General features: G+C 39.3%; 1 protein-coding gene across 8 annotated transcripts in view; it reads right to left on the bottom strand.

Moving 5' to 3' along the window:
* Positions 1-18,711, bottom strand: part of LOC110974873 (AT-rich interactive domain-containing protein 1A-like) — a 117,697-nt gene that overhangs the window by 90,234 nt on the left and 8,752 nt on the right. For 6 of the 8 annotated variants that reach the window (XM_087146641.1, XM_022226795.2, XM_087146640.1 and 3 more), the window contains exons 2-3: positions 12,078-12,287; positions 1,511-1,672 (exon numbers count right to left, since the gene is read on the bottom strand). In XM_087146641.1, coding sequence (XP_087002767.1) covers positions 1,511-1,672; positions 12,078-12,287 — 372 coding nt within the window. The remainder of the gene's footprint in view (positions 1-1,510; positions 1,673-12,077; positions 12,288-18,711) is intronic. The other 2 variants (XM_087146645.1, XM_087146644.1) reach the window with 1 other exon arrangement.

Below are 18,711 nucleotides of genomic sequence, written 5' to 3' on the forward strand. Positions count from 1 at the left end.
ACATGTGCGAGTCCACACAATGCCATCACATCCTACATTATGTGGACTTCTTTAGTGCAGAGGTCTACGCTAAGTATGTCACAGCTGCACACACACACAAGTGTGTAAATGCCTTCAATTGTGGACTCCCTATTGTTCCTCTTTTGTTCATACTATAACTTTTTCGGAAGACCTCCCATATGTTTTGTACACGTTTTCCAACCGTGGACTCTTCGGCAACCGTGGACCCTATTGTGTCCTATTGTTATAGATCCACGACTGAAGGCGTTTACACACTCACAGGCACACATCGAAGGACAAGGTGGAAACAGTATGCCCCTTAGACTTTGCTGGGGAACGGCATAAAAATGAGAATCCCCTGCTTTGCAGAACATGTGATGAAATTAGATTTCAAGCGAATCATGTTGTCATTTGTTCGCAAAACAAATCCCACCACCAACCAACAGCATCTACATGTACATCCACTTGAAGGCAAATAAACTTGATATCAAGTCAGTGATCTTACCCAGGACAGCATGTATTGGCACAATTCCAAGCACTATTAATACCATATCATAAATGCCGAACATCTGAACCAACCAGATGGCTTAGTTTGGATTGATTCAATTTGGAAGTGCCATGTTTGATGATCTTTGGGGTGTTACAGCCTTTTCACACGAGTGCCAAAACCACACATCTGCAACAGTCAGCGCCACAGTGTCTGAGTCTTTCAACCTGTGAGATTTCTTCGCAGGCTTTCACACAGTGCAATGTTTATTGTGTAACTGACGTTCCTCGTTCAAAGGTTAAATTGCATCGCTGGTGCTTTGCTATGTTTTTAATGTTAGAAACGTGCGGTACCAGCGATTTTCCCGCCATATATTTGCAGGTAATGCGTTCTTTGCAGAATTTGATAGTTCATGTAGTTTATTGCATGTCCGTACTCCGTTCGGTTCTGCTAGCCTACATGCTAAATTAAGCAGCCCGATCGGGAGAAAGACGCCAAGCCCTTCCATTTTTCGACATCATAATTTGGAGTAGCCAACCGCCATTTTTGAAGATGTCAATAAATGGGTGCGCATGCATAATAAGATTCAACTCAAAGACTCCCAACAATCGCATGCTCTGCATTCACATGGCCGATCGCGGTGATCATTACACAGATTTTGCATCGATGGGAAGTTTGGGAAATCTCGATTGTCCGTGACGATCGCTCAGGACCTGTGCTATAACTGTGTGAGGTCAACCTTCACACGGTAATGTGACGATATCACAGCGATTGTAACATCCATGTGATTTCACAGCATAGGACCTCTGTTATCGGCGCTCGTGTGAAAAGGCCTTTATGCAGTTTGGCTATAGAACTAATACTCAGTGACCGTCCCTCCACTGAAAAAGGTGTATTGAAGCAGATCAGGATTGCGCATAAACAAGGCGTATTTTATTTTTGATTAGTACTCTGCTTTAGAGAAATTGTTAGTAAATTGTAGCAGTGTTCATGTGTACTATCTGGTAAGCACTGCGGCTATACCTGAGACGTTGGATGAGAGTTGGTCCACATCTGCTGCTGTGACTGTATCCCTTGTTGATGCTGTTGCCATGATGATGGTGGCTGTTGCTGCCATGACTGCTGCCATGATTGCTGCTCAATGTACTCCATGCCCTGGCCTTGCTGACCATATTGTGAGGGCATCTGTTCATATTCAAGTGACAGTCACACTGACATGATTAGTCTATCGCTATCCTTGATACAATACAACGAATGCAGTCATGCCACTTCATTCCATTTATGCCACACTATGATATGGTACATGTACAACTATCCACACGGTGCACTGCAATTGAAAGTTAATGCTGCAAATGGGAATGGTCTTTTTACGCAATTATTTTGTACATCATTTCACACTTTTCCCAAATTTATGGAGAATTCACTGTGTATGAAGTTACTCAAGTCAGTGCAGAATTGGTGCTGTCATTGTAAAATTGACCACGCAAAATGGCCCCATAAAATCAATCTTAACCAGGTAATTTGTTTTCATTCCTCAAGTTGCACTTAAAACCAACAAAATCGCACATGTATACACACAAGCAAAAAAGTGAATGTCACTGCTATAAAGAAAGGGTGTGCTGTTACCAAAAATCTGTTTCATTTGTCCATAATATTGCAGCCATCACAAGGGATGAAACACTTGATGTAACACATGTGCAACTAATTTGATACATACACAGCCAGTTCCCATCAAAGGGCAAAAGAAAGGTTTAATATCAATTTGACAATATTCATGGCCATTAAATTGGTGCCCTCCTGTTAGTTAAAATGTTTGGGAAAAATGCAACTTTTGTTGGTACCAACATGTAAACTACAGAAGGTCCTAGTTGTACATCAATACCCTACTAAATATTCTGTAACATCATCACTTCTGTTGTTCACTTAAAACCACAACTTTACACTGATATAAACTTTCAAGCATTTTCTTTCTAATACAAAATTGTACTGTGATAAAAGCCAAAAAAGGCTAAGTTGTGATATATGAGGCTGCACACTGTTACAATTTGGCTTCTGAGAAGGCAATGTTGTGCATTTTTAAGTGCTGCAGAAAACTGGACTTGTAGTCTAAAGTGCTACAGTGCCTAAGGTTTGCTCGGTAATGGGTTTAGCAGCTTTGCTCTTTGAAAAGAGAAAATTTTTACTTTTGAGATTTTTCTAACAAGCTTAACTTTTTGCATGTGCAAGCCTGTTGCTCATAAGAATCAGGTAAGTCTTAGATTGATTCTCAGGGTTTGATGTAAAGTGGGTTTCATTTATTCTCATTTCAGCTTTTCAATGTGGAAATTTGCTTCTGAAATGTGAGAAAATGACTGTTTTAACACTGAAAATAATTAGTACTTCCACTGGAAAAGGGACAATTATTTTCTCAATGGCCGTAACATTTTTATTTTTTTGAGAATTACGGTGAATTCTTAATTTGAAAACATATCAAGAAAAATTCCCATTCTCAGGTTAACTTCAATAGCAATGTACCGTTCTTTATTTACTTGAAACAAAATGGAAGATTACATAAACATCAACATGATTAAGATAAGTAGCCTATACTACAGGAAAATGACAGTCCTTTTGGTATACAAGTGAACATAAAAAAATATACATTCACACATGAAAGTCCCAACGATCCAGTCCAAAATCTCCTAACAATAGAATGTTTACAAGGAATTAATCACTTGCAGATGGTATTACGGTATTTCACAAAACTTGTCCCATGCAGGCAGGGTAATATTTTGGGCCAAAATTTTCCTGAGATTGAGGGCTCCACATATGCTCCACCTCAAGACTATGCCTAAAAAATTGTTTTGTTGCCCTCACCCCACTGACTCAAATATATGGCAATTGACTTTTCTTTAACCCTAACCCCCAACCTAAATTCTGCAGAACCCAACAGCAAGTAAAATGTGCAGCATGCTGAAACCCAAAATACCCAACAGTTGATACTGTTAGCACCCTGCTAAACCCAACAGTTGATATGTTGGTTTAGCAGGGTACTATGCTGGTAACATTGTTCTACAAGTTCAGATACTCTGCCAGGCCCAACACAATTCACCTTGTATTATAATGTTTAACCCTACTGCATCCAATAAAAAACAACAGTGCAATGCCTTACTTATTCAAATTTATACAGCTACACTTGTTATGTTATTCTTCACAACTCATCAATTTCTGTCGTGAAGAGCACAATCCTACATTCATATGAACAATTTGATTTGGAATAAAATGCACTGTGTACTATTGTGTACAAGCCAAGCAATACAGTAGTGGAGACCCCAAGCAGCTAGGTAAGCCTGTAATGCTGAACCCAACAACATACAACAAACAGCTCTGACAAACAGTGCCATCTGACTGATGTACATAGCTGAACCCAACAGAATACAACTTAAAGCCCTGTTGGGCTGTATTGGGTTTAGCAGGGTTACGGATAATGGTAATACTTTTTTAATGTCAACCATGGTAATTTTTTTTTAGATACCAATAAAGATGCATTATCCTGCCAAAAAGTTAATTGCGTGTAACAGATAATTACATGGAAGATTACGTGGTTGTCAAGACCTTGAGCACTGTACACTGAACAGTACACATGTACATTACACAATGAATTACATCAAGGTATACCTACATGTGATTGGTTTGTGAATACATGTGCGGGTGCATGTGGGAAACTGATAACCAAATGGAATTATTCCAAAACATTAGTCAAAATAATTAGGTAAGATCCAATCCAACAGGAGAGGTCAAACTTTCAACATGGAAATTTTAAAAATCAATTTTAAACAAATGACTCCATCAACAACAAAAATCAATCTTCTAAGAAATAACTTTTTTTGCTTCGTATGTTAAGCTCGACAGCAGTCTGTGCCACTTGTGAGTGCAAATTATTTTTCATGAAACGGCTTCAACTACCAAACTATGGCATTCAATATATTCAAAAAAGAACCTTGGTATCATATCAGTATTCTTTCCCAGGGTATGACGGCGCCCAAAGAGGCAATTTTCCATCAGTCTCTTTTGAACGGATAATGGCATTCTGTTAACTGAGATTTGTGAACAACTTACAGATATGGCAAAATTCCATTACAACATATACATACTTTGACTTCCACCAAACAAAAGACAAGTTAAAGGCAAATAACTGGTTGTGCGCTGGCATGCTGCATAACAATGCCTGGCAAAATTGGCCTTTTCTGGAGTTGCCTTTGAGCACATGTTCAATGATCAGCATCCAATAAAAATTTGCTTTGTTTGTCCACTTATTACATCATTGGCCCATTATGGGACATTTGGGCATGACGATCAGAGATCGGCATACATAAGGTATCTGAATATACATCAGCACAATTTGATGTGGTGAGAATTTAGCATTATTATGCAGCAGAAGTGCCGCACCTTTCACGTTCTCAACTTATTACTGGTAAATTCTTACCACATGCTTTCTATAACCATGGCATTATGCAAGGCAAGTATGTACATGAACACTGTACATGTACTAACACATGTGCCAAGCGCGAGTGTGGCATAAAACTTGATGTCCACTTTTTGTTTGTGGTTTTTCTTGAGACATTTGCTCAATTATAACACAAAAAATACTTCAATAATTGTCTTTAAATTCAACTGACTCTGATGGGTAAAGATGTCACTTACCAAAAAGCATAGGGGAAAAATTAAATTCATTTCTAGGGGTCTTTGCACACTAACATGGCCGCCACCATACACACTGGGCAATATTGAATAAACAAAAATTTGTGTTTTTTTTAATTGGGTGTGGGTGGGTAGGTCAAAACAATTTTTTAAAAAACAGACATTTAAAAACTGAAAATTTTTGAATGGCCTCCAAACCAGACCTTCCAACATTCGAATTTTCAACTTCCTGATCAGTCCCGTGTCAGGCACGCATCTTAAACAAATTGTCAATTTGCATAAAAGATGAAATAACCATGTTCTTTGATACTTACAGAGACTAGTTTGAACTGGTAGGCCTACTAGCTACCTGTACGCATTACCTTTAAACACAATTATTATTTCACACTTCACTTTTCTGGCTCATGCTCCGACAACAAATTTTGTTTTGTTTGACCACAGTGATACTGTTTGGCTACATTACTGTTTGGAAGCATTTTGTGTGGCAGTGGTCTGATGTGATCTGCAACAGCTAGTGGCAGATTGTGCTCCACTGAGAATTCTGTTGCACACACCTCAGCATTTATCACATCTAATTATCTGCACAAATTTCCTGAATGCTGTTAATTTGGGTCAGATTCAGCACACTTACGATGTTTCTGTGAGCTGACATGCTTTGTACAGTTCCTGCATCCACCATGGCTAATCATATGTCCACAGAACAAATGCTGCAATGAGCATACATTTAGCTCTCCCCTAATCGCAATAGTTCAATACCACCGTCAGTTCTCTTTCTTTTCTGTCCGTTGCTTTTGGCATTGTGTATTATGATTTTCATTGAAGGCAATCAACACAACACACGCCAACTGTGTTGTTGACACTGATGCCAAAAAAGTCATGCTTCACTAGTATGCTTCCACTACACATGTAATATCTAAAGTGTAAATAGTCTGAGAACCGGTCATTAACCCTAACTGCCCAAAACCTGCCATACTCCAACAGCAGGTTTTGTGAGGTTTTGGCAGGTTTGGTACCGTACCTGAGGAACTTGTTGCTGAATTTTGTGAGACTTGGGATGAAAGGCCCAGGGAGATGGTGTTGGATTCTGTGTGAGTTGGGACACACACGGGTCACTGTGTGCAGTGTCTGGCTTGCTGTACCAATTGTTGGACTATGCTTGATTTTGTCAGGTTTGGTACTGTTCAGTGCAAGTCATCCTATACTGCATAGACCCATCCATACCATATCACTCAAACTCCAACAGGCTCATTCTGTTGGAGTTTATCAGGTTTGGTGCAGTAACCTGCATGTACAAGTACATAGACAAGTACATGCACCTATTGGATTTTGTGAGGTTCAGTATGCTTTCTAGTGCAGGAGCCTGGGGAGTTAGGGTTAAAATAAATTTTCACAAGTCCTTGGTATATTTTGCCATTTTTGTGCTACTAATCAAATGGAGTAATCAATTACAAGTTTGTAGTCAATAATAAAAAGAACAATATTAAAACAGACCCTAAAAGTGACAAAACCATGCTTGATTAATTTAATATATTAAAAAAATATTTTCAAAAATCGTGCACACTACTGCACACAACACACTGGCACAATTTGATGTGACTGCACTGGTACAGTACTGTTCATATGTGACTAGGGCTTTTTCGGGTAGAAAATCCGATGTTAACTAGTTAACCGACAAATATCATATTTGGGAACACACAAACCACAGTGTACAGCATACACTGAACAGTTTCTGTATTGGTGAGGGAGTATCAGGGTCATAACCAGTGTTCTCTGCGAGTGGTTTTAGCAGGGCAAAAGGTTTAGACTAATAGACTTCTTTTCTTCTGCTTCTAAAACTACTTCTTATGTACTCTACATTCTTAAACAAGTTCTACTGCCATCAGATTGTTTTCTTCAATGGAATCACAATGATTGTACATATTTCAAACTAGACTGACATCATTTTACTGTAAACTGTCAAATTTTGTGCATATATGTAAAACAATTTTCAGCTGTGGGATGTGACGACAGAATTTCTTTAGCATTCTCTCACGAACGTTCATTTGTTAGGATAATTTGACCAACACATGTTCATATTGTTATAGAAAAAATTACCTCAGATCAGTCTTCATTGCTATCTTTTTAATTTCAAATTTGATTAATCTTAACAACTTGGAAAAGCATATAATTAGACGATCACTGCTATACATCGATTGTCGTGATTTTAGGAGTCCTACATGTAGTTTGCTGCAAGTATTACATTCATATTGTCAGTCCAAAATTGTAAGTACACAAAGTTTCCTGAATGACACAGAACAGAGAGTTGTATCTAAAATTGTAGTAGAAATGTTTTAACCCTAACCCCCAAGGATGTATGTAAAATCGTATTGAAATTAGACGATTTGGGACTATTGGGGTTAAAGTAACTACTTAGGCATACTTCAAAATGTTATTGCCAGTGCCAACATTTGTAACACTGGACTCCAAAATGCTCTGATACCAAAGAACTGAGTACTTCTTGGCAAGCCCTCAATGCTCTGATACAAAAGAACTGAGTACTTCTTAGCAAGCCCTCAATGCTCTGATACCAAAGAACTGAGTACTTCTTAGCAAGCCCTCAATCTTTTAGTATCAACTAACTGAATGTCATTGCAAAATTGCAGCCACCTTGCCTTAAATTTCCTTACCCAAACTTTTTACTACTTTGCATAAATTTGACTATCTAGACATGCACATCCTAATAAGGTTATAATTAGGGCTCAAAACCATTCCACATGTGCGGACAAACATGTGCTTTGCATGTATTTAGAAGTCATGTCAGTGTGAGCTTTGATGAAGACAAGTAAAGTTCTAGGTGTTGTTTACATGTACATGTAATCCACATCAAGAAAGAAGAATTGTCAAAGACTAAACAAAGGTGTGCGTTTTTTATACCTTTGTTCAAGGTACATGTAAAAATCAATTGGTTTCACTTTGTGTTGCTTGAGGAATGAGAAATTCAAATTATTAGCCAACACATTCATAAACACTTACAACATACTGTGTCCTTCATGCCTCCAACTAGTAAAAGCATATTAAGTGCCCAAACTTATCAATCTTTACGACGAAATCTTTGTGTATTGTCTCCCTTTCACCATGATGCCAAGTTCCAAATCCATCTTCGTCTCCAACCATAAACATCTCCACGGATTTTTGGCACCTTTATCAACAGAAGGGCCCTCATCTCGGTCAATTATTTGATATACCATTGGGTCAAATGATCGAGAATTGTGTATATATCTTGTGAAACATCCCCCAAATCAACTAATTTTCGGTAGAAAGCCACACAAAATCCAGCACATGTAGGCCTACGTACGTACACAACTCCACACAGCATCCATATTTTGCTGCTTGTGTAGCACCTGCACAATACATGGCATTTGTTGATTGTGTTACACTGACCCACTGCACACATTCCCGTACATAAATGAGAATACATGATACACCCCACTCTGCCATTACTTTTACTACCATAGTACCACTACCCCACGCACCCAATGTGCATACCGTATTATTTCAGAGGGAGTAAAATATTTTTGTGTACTTCTGGATAGACGGTAGTAAACTTTACCAAGTCTCACATAAACCTTATTTTGTAAACAATTCCACAAAAGTATTAAACCCCCCCAAAAAACCCGCAAAACCAACACCGGATTTTTGAAAATTCCGTAAATCCGGACAAATCCAAAAGAATCACATCACTGCATAAAAGATTTTACATCTGTCCAAGATCAGATGACAAACTCCACTTGCATTTCTGTGATCCGGGATTTAAAAACACAGTGGGTCGCCAACGCATTTTACGTTTCTCCAACAGAGTTACAAAACCTTTTATTGTACAGGAACTTTCCCCCAAAGGAATGTGCATAATTTTGCCAAGATCAACGATTTGTTTCAACGGGAACTTCGTTCTCCAAAATTGCAGAGATCTTGAAATTCCAATGACATTGGTTTGTAATAACGTCACAGCTTTCTGTAGTACTGGAACAAGGCACATGTACATGTACATGTTCACATGCACTGTCTTGAGTGTTGGAACGATCATGCATGTGTGCATGCACTGATCGCCTGATTGGTGGAGGAATGCCCCATTGGTTGTCGTCAGGGCACTATTCTGTACACTGTTTGTACGACACACGCAGTATGTCCTTGAGAAGTAAACAAGCTGAGCAGACAGCGCCAAGCTGCGTGCAACTGGAGATTGTTCCCCGATCATCGGAGGTTTGCCGTTCATTATTACGATCATCGTGCACAATGACCTGATGACCGTGCAATGTTATCACAGGTACACACACTTATGTTGATTTCCACACTGGCCAACATTGATTTTATTAGTTTCAGTGAATTGAACCATTAAAAGCTTGATTCCAGTGCATCCAAATTTTGTGTGACATGTGCGATGTAAGAACTCTGCATCATCTTTACTTAGGCAAGTCCTGAGACCTCAAAATAGTAGTTCTGCTTCCGATTACATACCTCTCAAAAATAGGGTCAGTATATCGGGAAAAAAAATTAGGGGAGGGGGACAATTTTTGTGTTGATTAAATGGGGCATTCAATTATGCATGTTCTTTAGCCTGGACTCTTCTCAACTGCACTACTTAAGCTATAAAAAAATTCCCTCAAGAAGTGATCAAACTTGCCTAATCTGTGTAAAAATATCTATATGTACAGTTGACAATGCTTAAGAATAAAGGACAGTTAATCATGACAAGAAATAAGTGAACAATGTCTGTACATTGTGTGTTAATTGTGTGTGATGCATCTAACGGGGTAAGTGAGCGATACACCGTGTGCTGTGGCAGGAAACTCCATGGAAACATGCTCTCTTCACTTATGAGCAATACAACCTTAATTTAAATTCATGAACACAAAATACATAGACAAAAGATCAAGTTCTATGAATAAATTTGCAGTAATCTTCTTGTTACGTAGATTTTTTTTATGTGCAGCTGTAGAGTTGCGTGTGTGTATAGTGTAGTGTAACAATGCTGTTTTGGCCGGAATGTATTAACTGGTGAGTGAGTTGGCCCTTTTCCCACCTGATTTGACCACGTTTTCCATATTTCAATTCTTTGTTACAAAGAATGCAAATGGCATATCCAGGCTTTTGGATTTTCTGGGCGTGGACTGTGTTGCCAAATTCCTCCTTGTCTACAGCGTATTCCATCCACTTTCATTTTCATAGTTTTATAACTTGAGGATCAGTCTTTTGAATGATTGTTTCTGATTCAGAGCCTCTTAATAATGCACACAATAATGCACTTGGACCATAGAAAATGTGCGTGATAATTGACAAGCGCCACTTGTCATGAAACCCTCTAATCGGCAAAAGAGAAAATTTACTCCCAGCTGCAAATTTACAGCAAGATGTCTGCTATTGCGACTTATAGTGGCGACTGTTAGTCACTAATTACGAACACACAGATACGGATGTAACGAGTGCCAACAAGACATATATGAATCTTATATTTCATTTCTAGCCAATCACAGCACAATGACCGGATGGTTCCCAGGATACTGTTTTATTACACCTATACACAAGGCTTGCACTTCGAGCTGCGTCGAAAAATGCCCACACAAATACCATACCATCACTGTATTCATGTACGTACATACACATACACGTAGGCGTGCAGGAGTTTCAATTGCATGCATTACAGGGCTCTATGTTTTCGCACATGTTCTTTTGTCGGAAAAGGAGGACGTGCAAAATTTGGCCTGGCCATTGCGTTGGTAGAAAAAAAAAACAAGAAAAATGGGCACTTGTGCAAGGAAGAAAAATGAGGAAAATCTGGCCTGTCATTGAACAAAAAAAAGGTAAATGAACTTTGGCATACTCAACAAAATGCGGAAATCTGCCTCAAAATCAGATTTCACACTCTTGATATAAATGCAAGTGTTCGACATAGAAATTGAGAAGTCTTTTGTGAAGACAGGAAAGACAACAGAATTTTCTTACAATTTATGTTTTCAAAATTTTTTTCTAACTTGCCAAAACACTCACACCGAAAAATTGGGGCTGGTCACGGAAACCAGAAGCAGAACTGTTTTTTGGGCCTCGTGAGGGACCCCATGGCTAGATGAGTAGATGGAATGGTTTGCTATAATCAAGCCTACCTACATGTACAAATACCCTCAAAACTGTCAAACTTCAACAGAGGGTTTCGTTGCATTTTGCATGGTTAAGTGCCAAACATGAACACCTTGCTGTGAAAGTTTGTTGGAGTGCGAATTCTAAAGGCCAATGATTATGGCACTGGATTTTGTTTGAGCAGGGACACACAGCAGTCACCACCTAGAGTGACAGGCTGCTACTGGTACCGTGTATTGGACTGTGCTTGATTTTGTCAGGTTTGGTACTATTACTGTGCAGGTCACTTATATAATGCATAGACTCATCCAAACCAAATGACACACACTTAGCACTAACCTGTTGGATTTCAACAGGTTCTATCCAGTCATATTTCAGTAATTACAGTGACCCCCTGGTATCTGTTGAAGTTTGTTAGGTTCACTACTGTTTCTGGTACAAAAGCCAAGACACTACATGAGGGTTTGGGTTGAGCAATATTCATTATGTTCCAACAGGTTTGCTGGTTGACATTTTCTTCAGAGGTTCAGCATGGTACACATGCAGGTGTTTGTGTGACTTCGAAATTTATTTCCACTACTAAATGAAAATAAAAACAAATCTTTGAGAGAACTGCAGAACTGCTCCTTCTTTCACATGCATGCACCAGTTACTCCATCAGTGGCCACAGTTGTATTTTACTTATTAAATTTTAAATGCCAGTAGTTATTAAAGCTGATTAGGATTTTGTTTTAAATGAATTGACTAGTGTTCAAGGACATGTACACTTTACGTAATGCAACTGACAGAGGGATACACATACCTGTTGGGGGAACACTGTACTATTATTACCCATGCTCCCTTGACTCTGGGCATTGTGGCTCCTAGATCCTGCCAGATGACTTCCAGGATACATGGATTGAGCCATGCCTGGATACTGCCTACTGCTCAACTGGTTCTGCGGCTGGTAGGGAACACTTGGGAAAGGACGTTTTGGCACAGAGTTGACTCCACTGTCTGCAGCAACTCCCATCTATTTAAAAAGATATCAATGAGAGGGCATATAATACTACAATACAATGCATGCATTTTGAGAACTTAAAATGTTTCAAGGATCAATGCTGTGCAATATTTACTGTACTACCACCCATGAAATGCCCCTTTGTTATTCAATGATAATACATTCCATTTGTGTTTTGCTATTTCAAAGCTTTTTGAGCATTCCAGGTTTTTTAATGCTAATGCAAATTTCAATATTCAATCAACAATACACGTCGATGCACATGTAGCATGCACACTGTACATGTACAGTACATTGCGATTGAAAGTTAACACCAAAATGGGAAAAATTGTTCACATTTTTTTTCTTCCCAGGGAATTCCTTTTCATTTCACAAATTGTGAAAAAGTTTGCCAGAAGTCGAGCCAACTAGCACAGCGCAGCCTGCGTAAAGGACTCTTCACTGCATAATAGTCATGCGCGTGTGGCAAGTGTTCTCGTTTTCGCAAGTTCCCGCATGATTTTGGGAACCTTTCGCACCGCTTTCGCAAAATTTTCACTCTGTTTCCGCACACAAATTTTCTCAATGTTTTCGCAAATGTTTCATGCCGTGTTTGCAAAAGATTCGCACTGTTTTCGCACAATTTTCGCACGTCATTTACCCCTTTCGCATCCGATTCGCTATGAATTCGCAGGGGGGAAAGTTGTCAAAATGCGAAATGGGAACGCAAATTCCATTCGCTTTTTTTCCCATTCCTTTTCGCAGCGTTAACTTTCAAATGCAACGTACTGTACATATGCTTCCATGTGCATGTATGTCTCACGCAGTTTCACTGTACATGGTACAATCTGTTACTTGTTTTTATTGGTCAGTAAAAAGTTTTCGGTGACAAGAGACCCAATCAGTATTGTTCTTGCCATGAGCTTTTGGTCATCATGAAAATGTTGCTCCGTGCATACATACATGTACAGCATATGAGCTCATTGAATTAGTGCAGGAAACCCTAAAGTATAATCATCCATAATCATACGTAAACATTGTCATGTTCACATGTGCATGCACATGTGTTGGTTTGAGGTTTTCCTGTTTTAAGTTTCCAGTTTAAACTTTCAAATCCCCTTCAGGTTTTTTTAAAGAAATGCTCAAATCAGGATGAAAAAGGTTCTTTTCCACTTTTATTTAAATTAAAGGGACACGTACATGACGTACAACTTTGTTGAATTGTAGGTTGAATATGAAATTAACGTGACGTTAGTCAGTCGGGCCTAAACTGTGTATTTTTAATTTGCAAGTATAAAAATTCTGGTTCAAATAAAGAAGCAAGTACTGAGGTAATGTATGTATCTTAAGCCCGTTTCTAACTGAACTAAAACAAAATTAATTTCAAAAATTGCCGTAACATTATAAAACATCAGAGAAAGTGGATCCAATTATAGACCCCCAGGGTACAAACAATCATTTGACCTCATTTTCCACTTCTTTTAATTGGTTTATTTATTTTGTTTGGTCTTCCATCTGGTCTCCTGTCTGGATAATCATTTGTTGGATTGCCTCTTATATTTGGGTATACATGTGTTCCTGTTTTATATGGGTGTTGAATATGCCCTGTTTTAATTTCATTTCTATAGATATCTTACTTTTAATTTCATATTATATTCTACACTTGTAGTATTTTAATCTTAAATTCTTTTTAATCTGTCACATTTTGTAACAATGAAAATGGAAAGACCACATGCAATTTGACCTTTGGGTCACGATATTTACAGAACCGGGTACTCAAAAAAGTTGCAATTGTGGGGGGTTCTGGTGGGTATGTGATTCCTATCCGCCTTAAAAGTACCAGTATAAGACCGAAGCTTGACTTGAGTTGTTCCAGTACCAAATTTATTCCATGTGGAATGGTGATGATGCATGCGCATTATTTAGTGCCTAGAAAATTCATATGAATAAAATTCAATGTATCAATAATATTGATATGAAAAAATATATATATCAGTATCCGCCAAAATAAAATATCGACGGTGTGAACATAAACCATCTACTTAATTGCACAAACATTTTGAGCCTTTGATTGAGGTAACATTTAGTAACACCTAATACCATTTTAGAAGTTTTAACAAATACACTTTGCATGCATTCTGCAGTGGAAGATGTGTTTTCTTCCCCATACTGGGTTTCTAAATCAGAATCACTGCCAACATGTATTTCCACCACATGCTTAAAGTACAAATACTAGTACTTGGAATAACTATTGGACTTGTACTCACAATTAACAGTACTTATACTCGGAGATAGTAATCGTACGCACAAGTATTTGTCCTCAAAAACCAGTACTTGTACTTGGCTGGCAAAGTACTCAGACTTTCACTATACTCAGAAATTTAAGTACTCGGCAGTACTCAGTACTGAGATACACGTGCTTGATTACAACAAATACGCGTATGCATCCAAATGCATGAGAGTTTATACCACACATATAGTATTGTGCATGTGCTGTAAATTTTAATGCATAATTCAGTGCAGAACAAGGAAATGAATGCTGGAAAATAAAGGAAGGTATGTATGAACTGATGTACATTCACAACTACAGTTGTATAGGTGACTTCAGACTGCTGTTAAAAAATATAGACAGACAAAACAAGTAAAATTCAAATTTATGTATAAAAGAGGTTCTGAGGTTTCCACCCAAAAGAATACATCACTTGTCCCTGGGCAATCGGACAACCGTTAATGTCAAGGCCTTGTGTAGCCTTGGCATAAGGGCTAAGGTGGTTAGCAACCCTTTAAACAGAAAAACAGTATTTGGCAGCCATTGGCTCCTAATGGGGAAAAATCTAGGTGCCAGCACTTTGATGAAAATTTAGTAATCACGTGTGCTGAATATTCATAAACGTACGTACACGCACATAGTATAGATACCCTGTGTTTACATCCTCCCTCCATGCCGAAGAATCATGACCTGGCGCAGCACCACCACACAACTTGCATACAAGCCCTTAGCGCCAATGAGATCAATCGCCAAGGGTCAGCCACGGACTTTAAGACATCTGTAATTTCAGCTTGTTGCAGAACACCCTAAATGGGACACTCTAAATCACAGCGACATCCTTTAATTCTGGCATGAGCTCCATTTCAGGTTTCAGCAAAAAAGCAGCAAAAAAGCAGCAAAAACTGGATCCCATACCATGCCATGGTTTATAAAATGGCCCTGGTGTCCGTACACAGTGCATCAACAACGTATGTTTCGATCGGGAACCTATCAAACCATGCAAGTGATCGCGACACATGTACATGTTAAGTATGGTATATGTACAAGTACACTGTCGTGCAAAAGTCTGATCGCACCTACGTGTACAAAATATTTATTCCTATTGATCATTAAATGCAATAAAGATGTGAATAAAAACTATGCCTGTGTCTTTGGTAGTATCCATATTCCAATAAATTCATGTTTTATTTCATTAATCATTTCTTCAAAGTCACCAAAATGTTAAAAAATGACATCGTTTCTGTTCTGTGTGCACAAAGTGAATGGAGAGTATCCTCATTAACATATCGTTATTGGCAAAATCCAAGATGGCGGCGCCCCATTTCCAAAGCACGAAGGATGGCCCATGGATTGTAGTGTGTTTAGGCCCTGTGAGCGTCAATAATGGCTTGACACCTTCTTGACATTGAAGGCAAGAAATCCTTGATAATTTGGCAGTCCAGTCCCTCCCACATCCGATTTAGAATCTTGAAATAGCCCCTTAATTCTGAGGCCTGTCTTCACGCTGAACGCGGTCATGACGGGTGACCGTCCGGGGCTCGCGGGCCAGGCCGGCCGGGGCTAGCTGTCTGACTTTCGGATCCATGCATGACGCTGGGCTCATGCCTGGCAACTTGCCTATGAAGTCCACCATCAGCCAATTGGCTTGATACAGTGGTGAACTGCAACGCGGGTCACGCTGGACAGATCAACTGCGAACTCAGGGCCAATTACCAAGCGGGCGATCACGTCTTGACGACCGCACAAGGAACCCGAACCTGTCGCCTCTCTCGGTCGTTGCCTGTGCACGGCCAGATCTTGGACGGACATCAATGGAACTAAACTCCCTTTACGTCCTGAGATCAGTTCTCACGTAAATCTCGCCAATTCCGAGTCCTCTCATTAGGAAATCCCCTCCCGGTGCCAAGCCTGTATCATCCCTTTTCATGGTAGGTAAGTGGAGTATTTGGAGCTATTGTTTTGTTTCAAAAGGTCATAGGTAAGCGATTTAGATGCTAAAGAGAACTCCCTTCATGTAGCCTGGCCTGTTTAATTTCCATTTTCTTGAATGGGGATTCCAGTTTGCCTCATAAACATGAATTACAAAGCTTTTCCCGCTGTGCAAACTTTGTTGCCATTGGTTTAAATGTCAGGATAATGATAATCATGAGCTCATGAATATGTAATGAGGCAATCCAAGATGGCGTTTTAACACGTTGCAAAAACCTGTCGCGAAATCGTCATCATTATTGAGTGGCAGGAATGTTTTTCAGACACTAGAAACATGAATTTATTCGACTAAAATAAAGACACATCACACAGGTTTGGTTCTTTATTAATAAATCAGGATATTTTACAGGAAAACAGTTGTTTAAAATTGTGCGCTCACGTGCGATCGGACTTTTGCACGGCAGTGTACAGTCCACTCGGTGACTCGATGCGACTTCTGCTGCCATTTCTACTTTTCCGGAACGAACTTTGAGTACATAATCATTGCTTTTTTATTTTTAAACATACTCAAAATTATTCAGATACAATTGTATGTAGTTTTTAAGCTATCTTAGGTCGCAAATGGCGACTGGATGGTGAAAATATGATCGCATTAACAAAATTTTGGTCGCTTTTGCAACTGATTTAGGCGCTATTTAAAGCGTTGGTGGTTAGGGTTATTTGCTCTGAGCGGAAAAAAAGAGGCCATGTTTTTTGGTACTCACCACATAGGCAGGCATTTTACATGGCGTGTTTGACACAGAGCACGCAAAATTAATTCATTCCTTAACCCTCCTTTGGTTTTACAGCACAAATGTGCACAAATGCCTACAGTCACTGGTGAACATGTATTTTCTATATGGAACTCAAACATGCACAGGTTCAGTGTGAACACAGTAGATTGCCAGCACAAAATGACCCAGGGTCTTTTGTGCAGTCCTCTTCACCGCGTTTGGTTTACTGCACAATGATGCACATGAAACAGTGAAGCACAGTTGTTGGGCAGCACAAAAGTGCAATCTGATATTCCTGTGAGGGACTGTTGGTGCAGTGCACAACATGACACAGCTGTGCTTCTTTAAGGTGTTTACTAGGTGACCCAAAGAGTGACTTCAGCATACGAGGGTTAATGTATGGTCTTTACGTACAAAGAGAACACATGGAAGAACCCACTTGGAAACTTAAGACCATCTCTTTCTTTTGCCGCTTGGGGGTGCACTTCAACTCAGGGCAGATTAACCCTAACCCCCTAAGCTCCTGCACTAAAAAGCATACTGAACCTCACAAATTCCAACAGGTTCATGTACTTGTCTATGTACTTGTACATGCAGGTTAGTGTACCAAACCTGATAAACTCCAACAGAATGAGCCCGTTGGAGTTTGAGTGATATGGTATGGATGGGTCTATGCAGTATAGGATGACTTGCACTGAACAGTACCAAACCTGACAAAATCAAGCATAGTCCAACAATTGGTACAGCAAGCCAGACACTGCACATAGTGAACCCTGTGTGTCCCAACTCACACAGAATCCAACACCATCTCCCTGGGCCTTTCATCCCAAGTCTCACAAAATTCAACAAGTTCCTCAGGTACGGTACCAAACCTGCCAAAACCTCACAAAACCTGCTGTTGGATAATGGCAGGTTATGGACAGTTAGGGTTAACATTTACTCCCTGCCCCGTATTTGTAGTAAATGACCTGAATTCTGCAAAATCCTTCAATAAAAGCTACTGGGCACAACTGCCTGAATCTTCCAAAAAATCTTTCAGTGTGGTTTATGACCACTGTTATACCAATCCATGAAAAAGGCAAGAATGTTTCGGTTTGACATTAAAAAAAAATAATGTACTTTCAGAAAATAAGTGATATTCTGAAGTGTAGATTTACACATTATGCTGACACTGTAAATAAACAATACGCGTTTACTGCACCACTGAGGAAAATTGCCCCATCCACTGACGGCTGGCATTCACCAGCTCTCACCTGGTGAATGCAGAGGGGTCACTTGCAGGGTCTTGCCCTGCTTGTGCAGTACAAGGCCAGTTATAAGTCATTGTCCTGGGTCACTGTGTAAATACTGATATTGTAATGTCTGGTTTACATTTAGGGGTGTCTGATTTCCCAGCTATTGTGAGGGTACACTGCTGATGATCAGCATTAGGGCTAAGTCGATTCGAATAATTAACTATTCGAATACTTCAATTCAATCGAATATC

Source organism: Acanthaster planci, linkage group LG15 (assembly GCF_054643075.1).
Source record: "Acanthaster planci isolate LZ-2023a linkage group LG15, COTS_SCS, whole genome shotgun sequence".
NCBI lineage: Eukaryota > Metazoa > Echinodermata > Asteroidea > Valvatida > Acanthasteridae > Acanthaster > Acanthaster planci.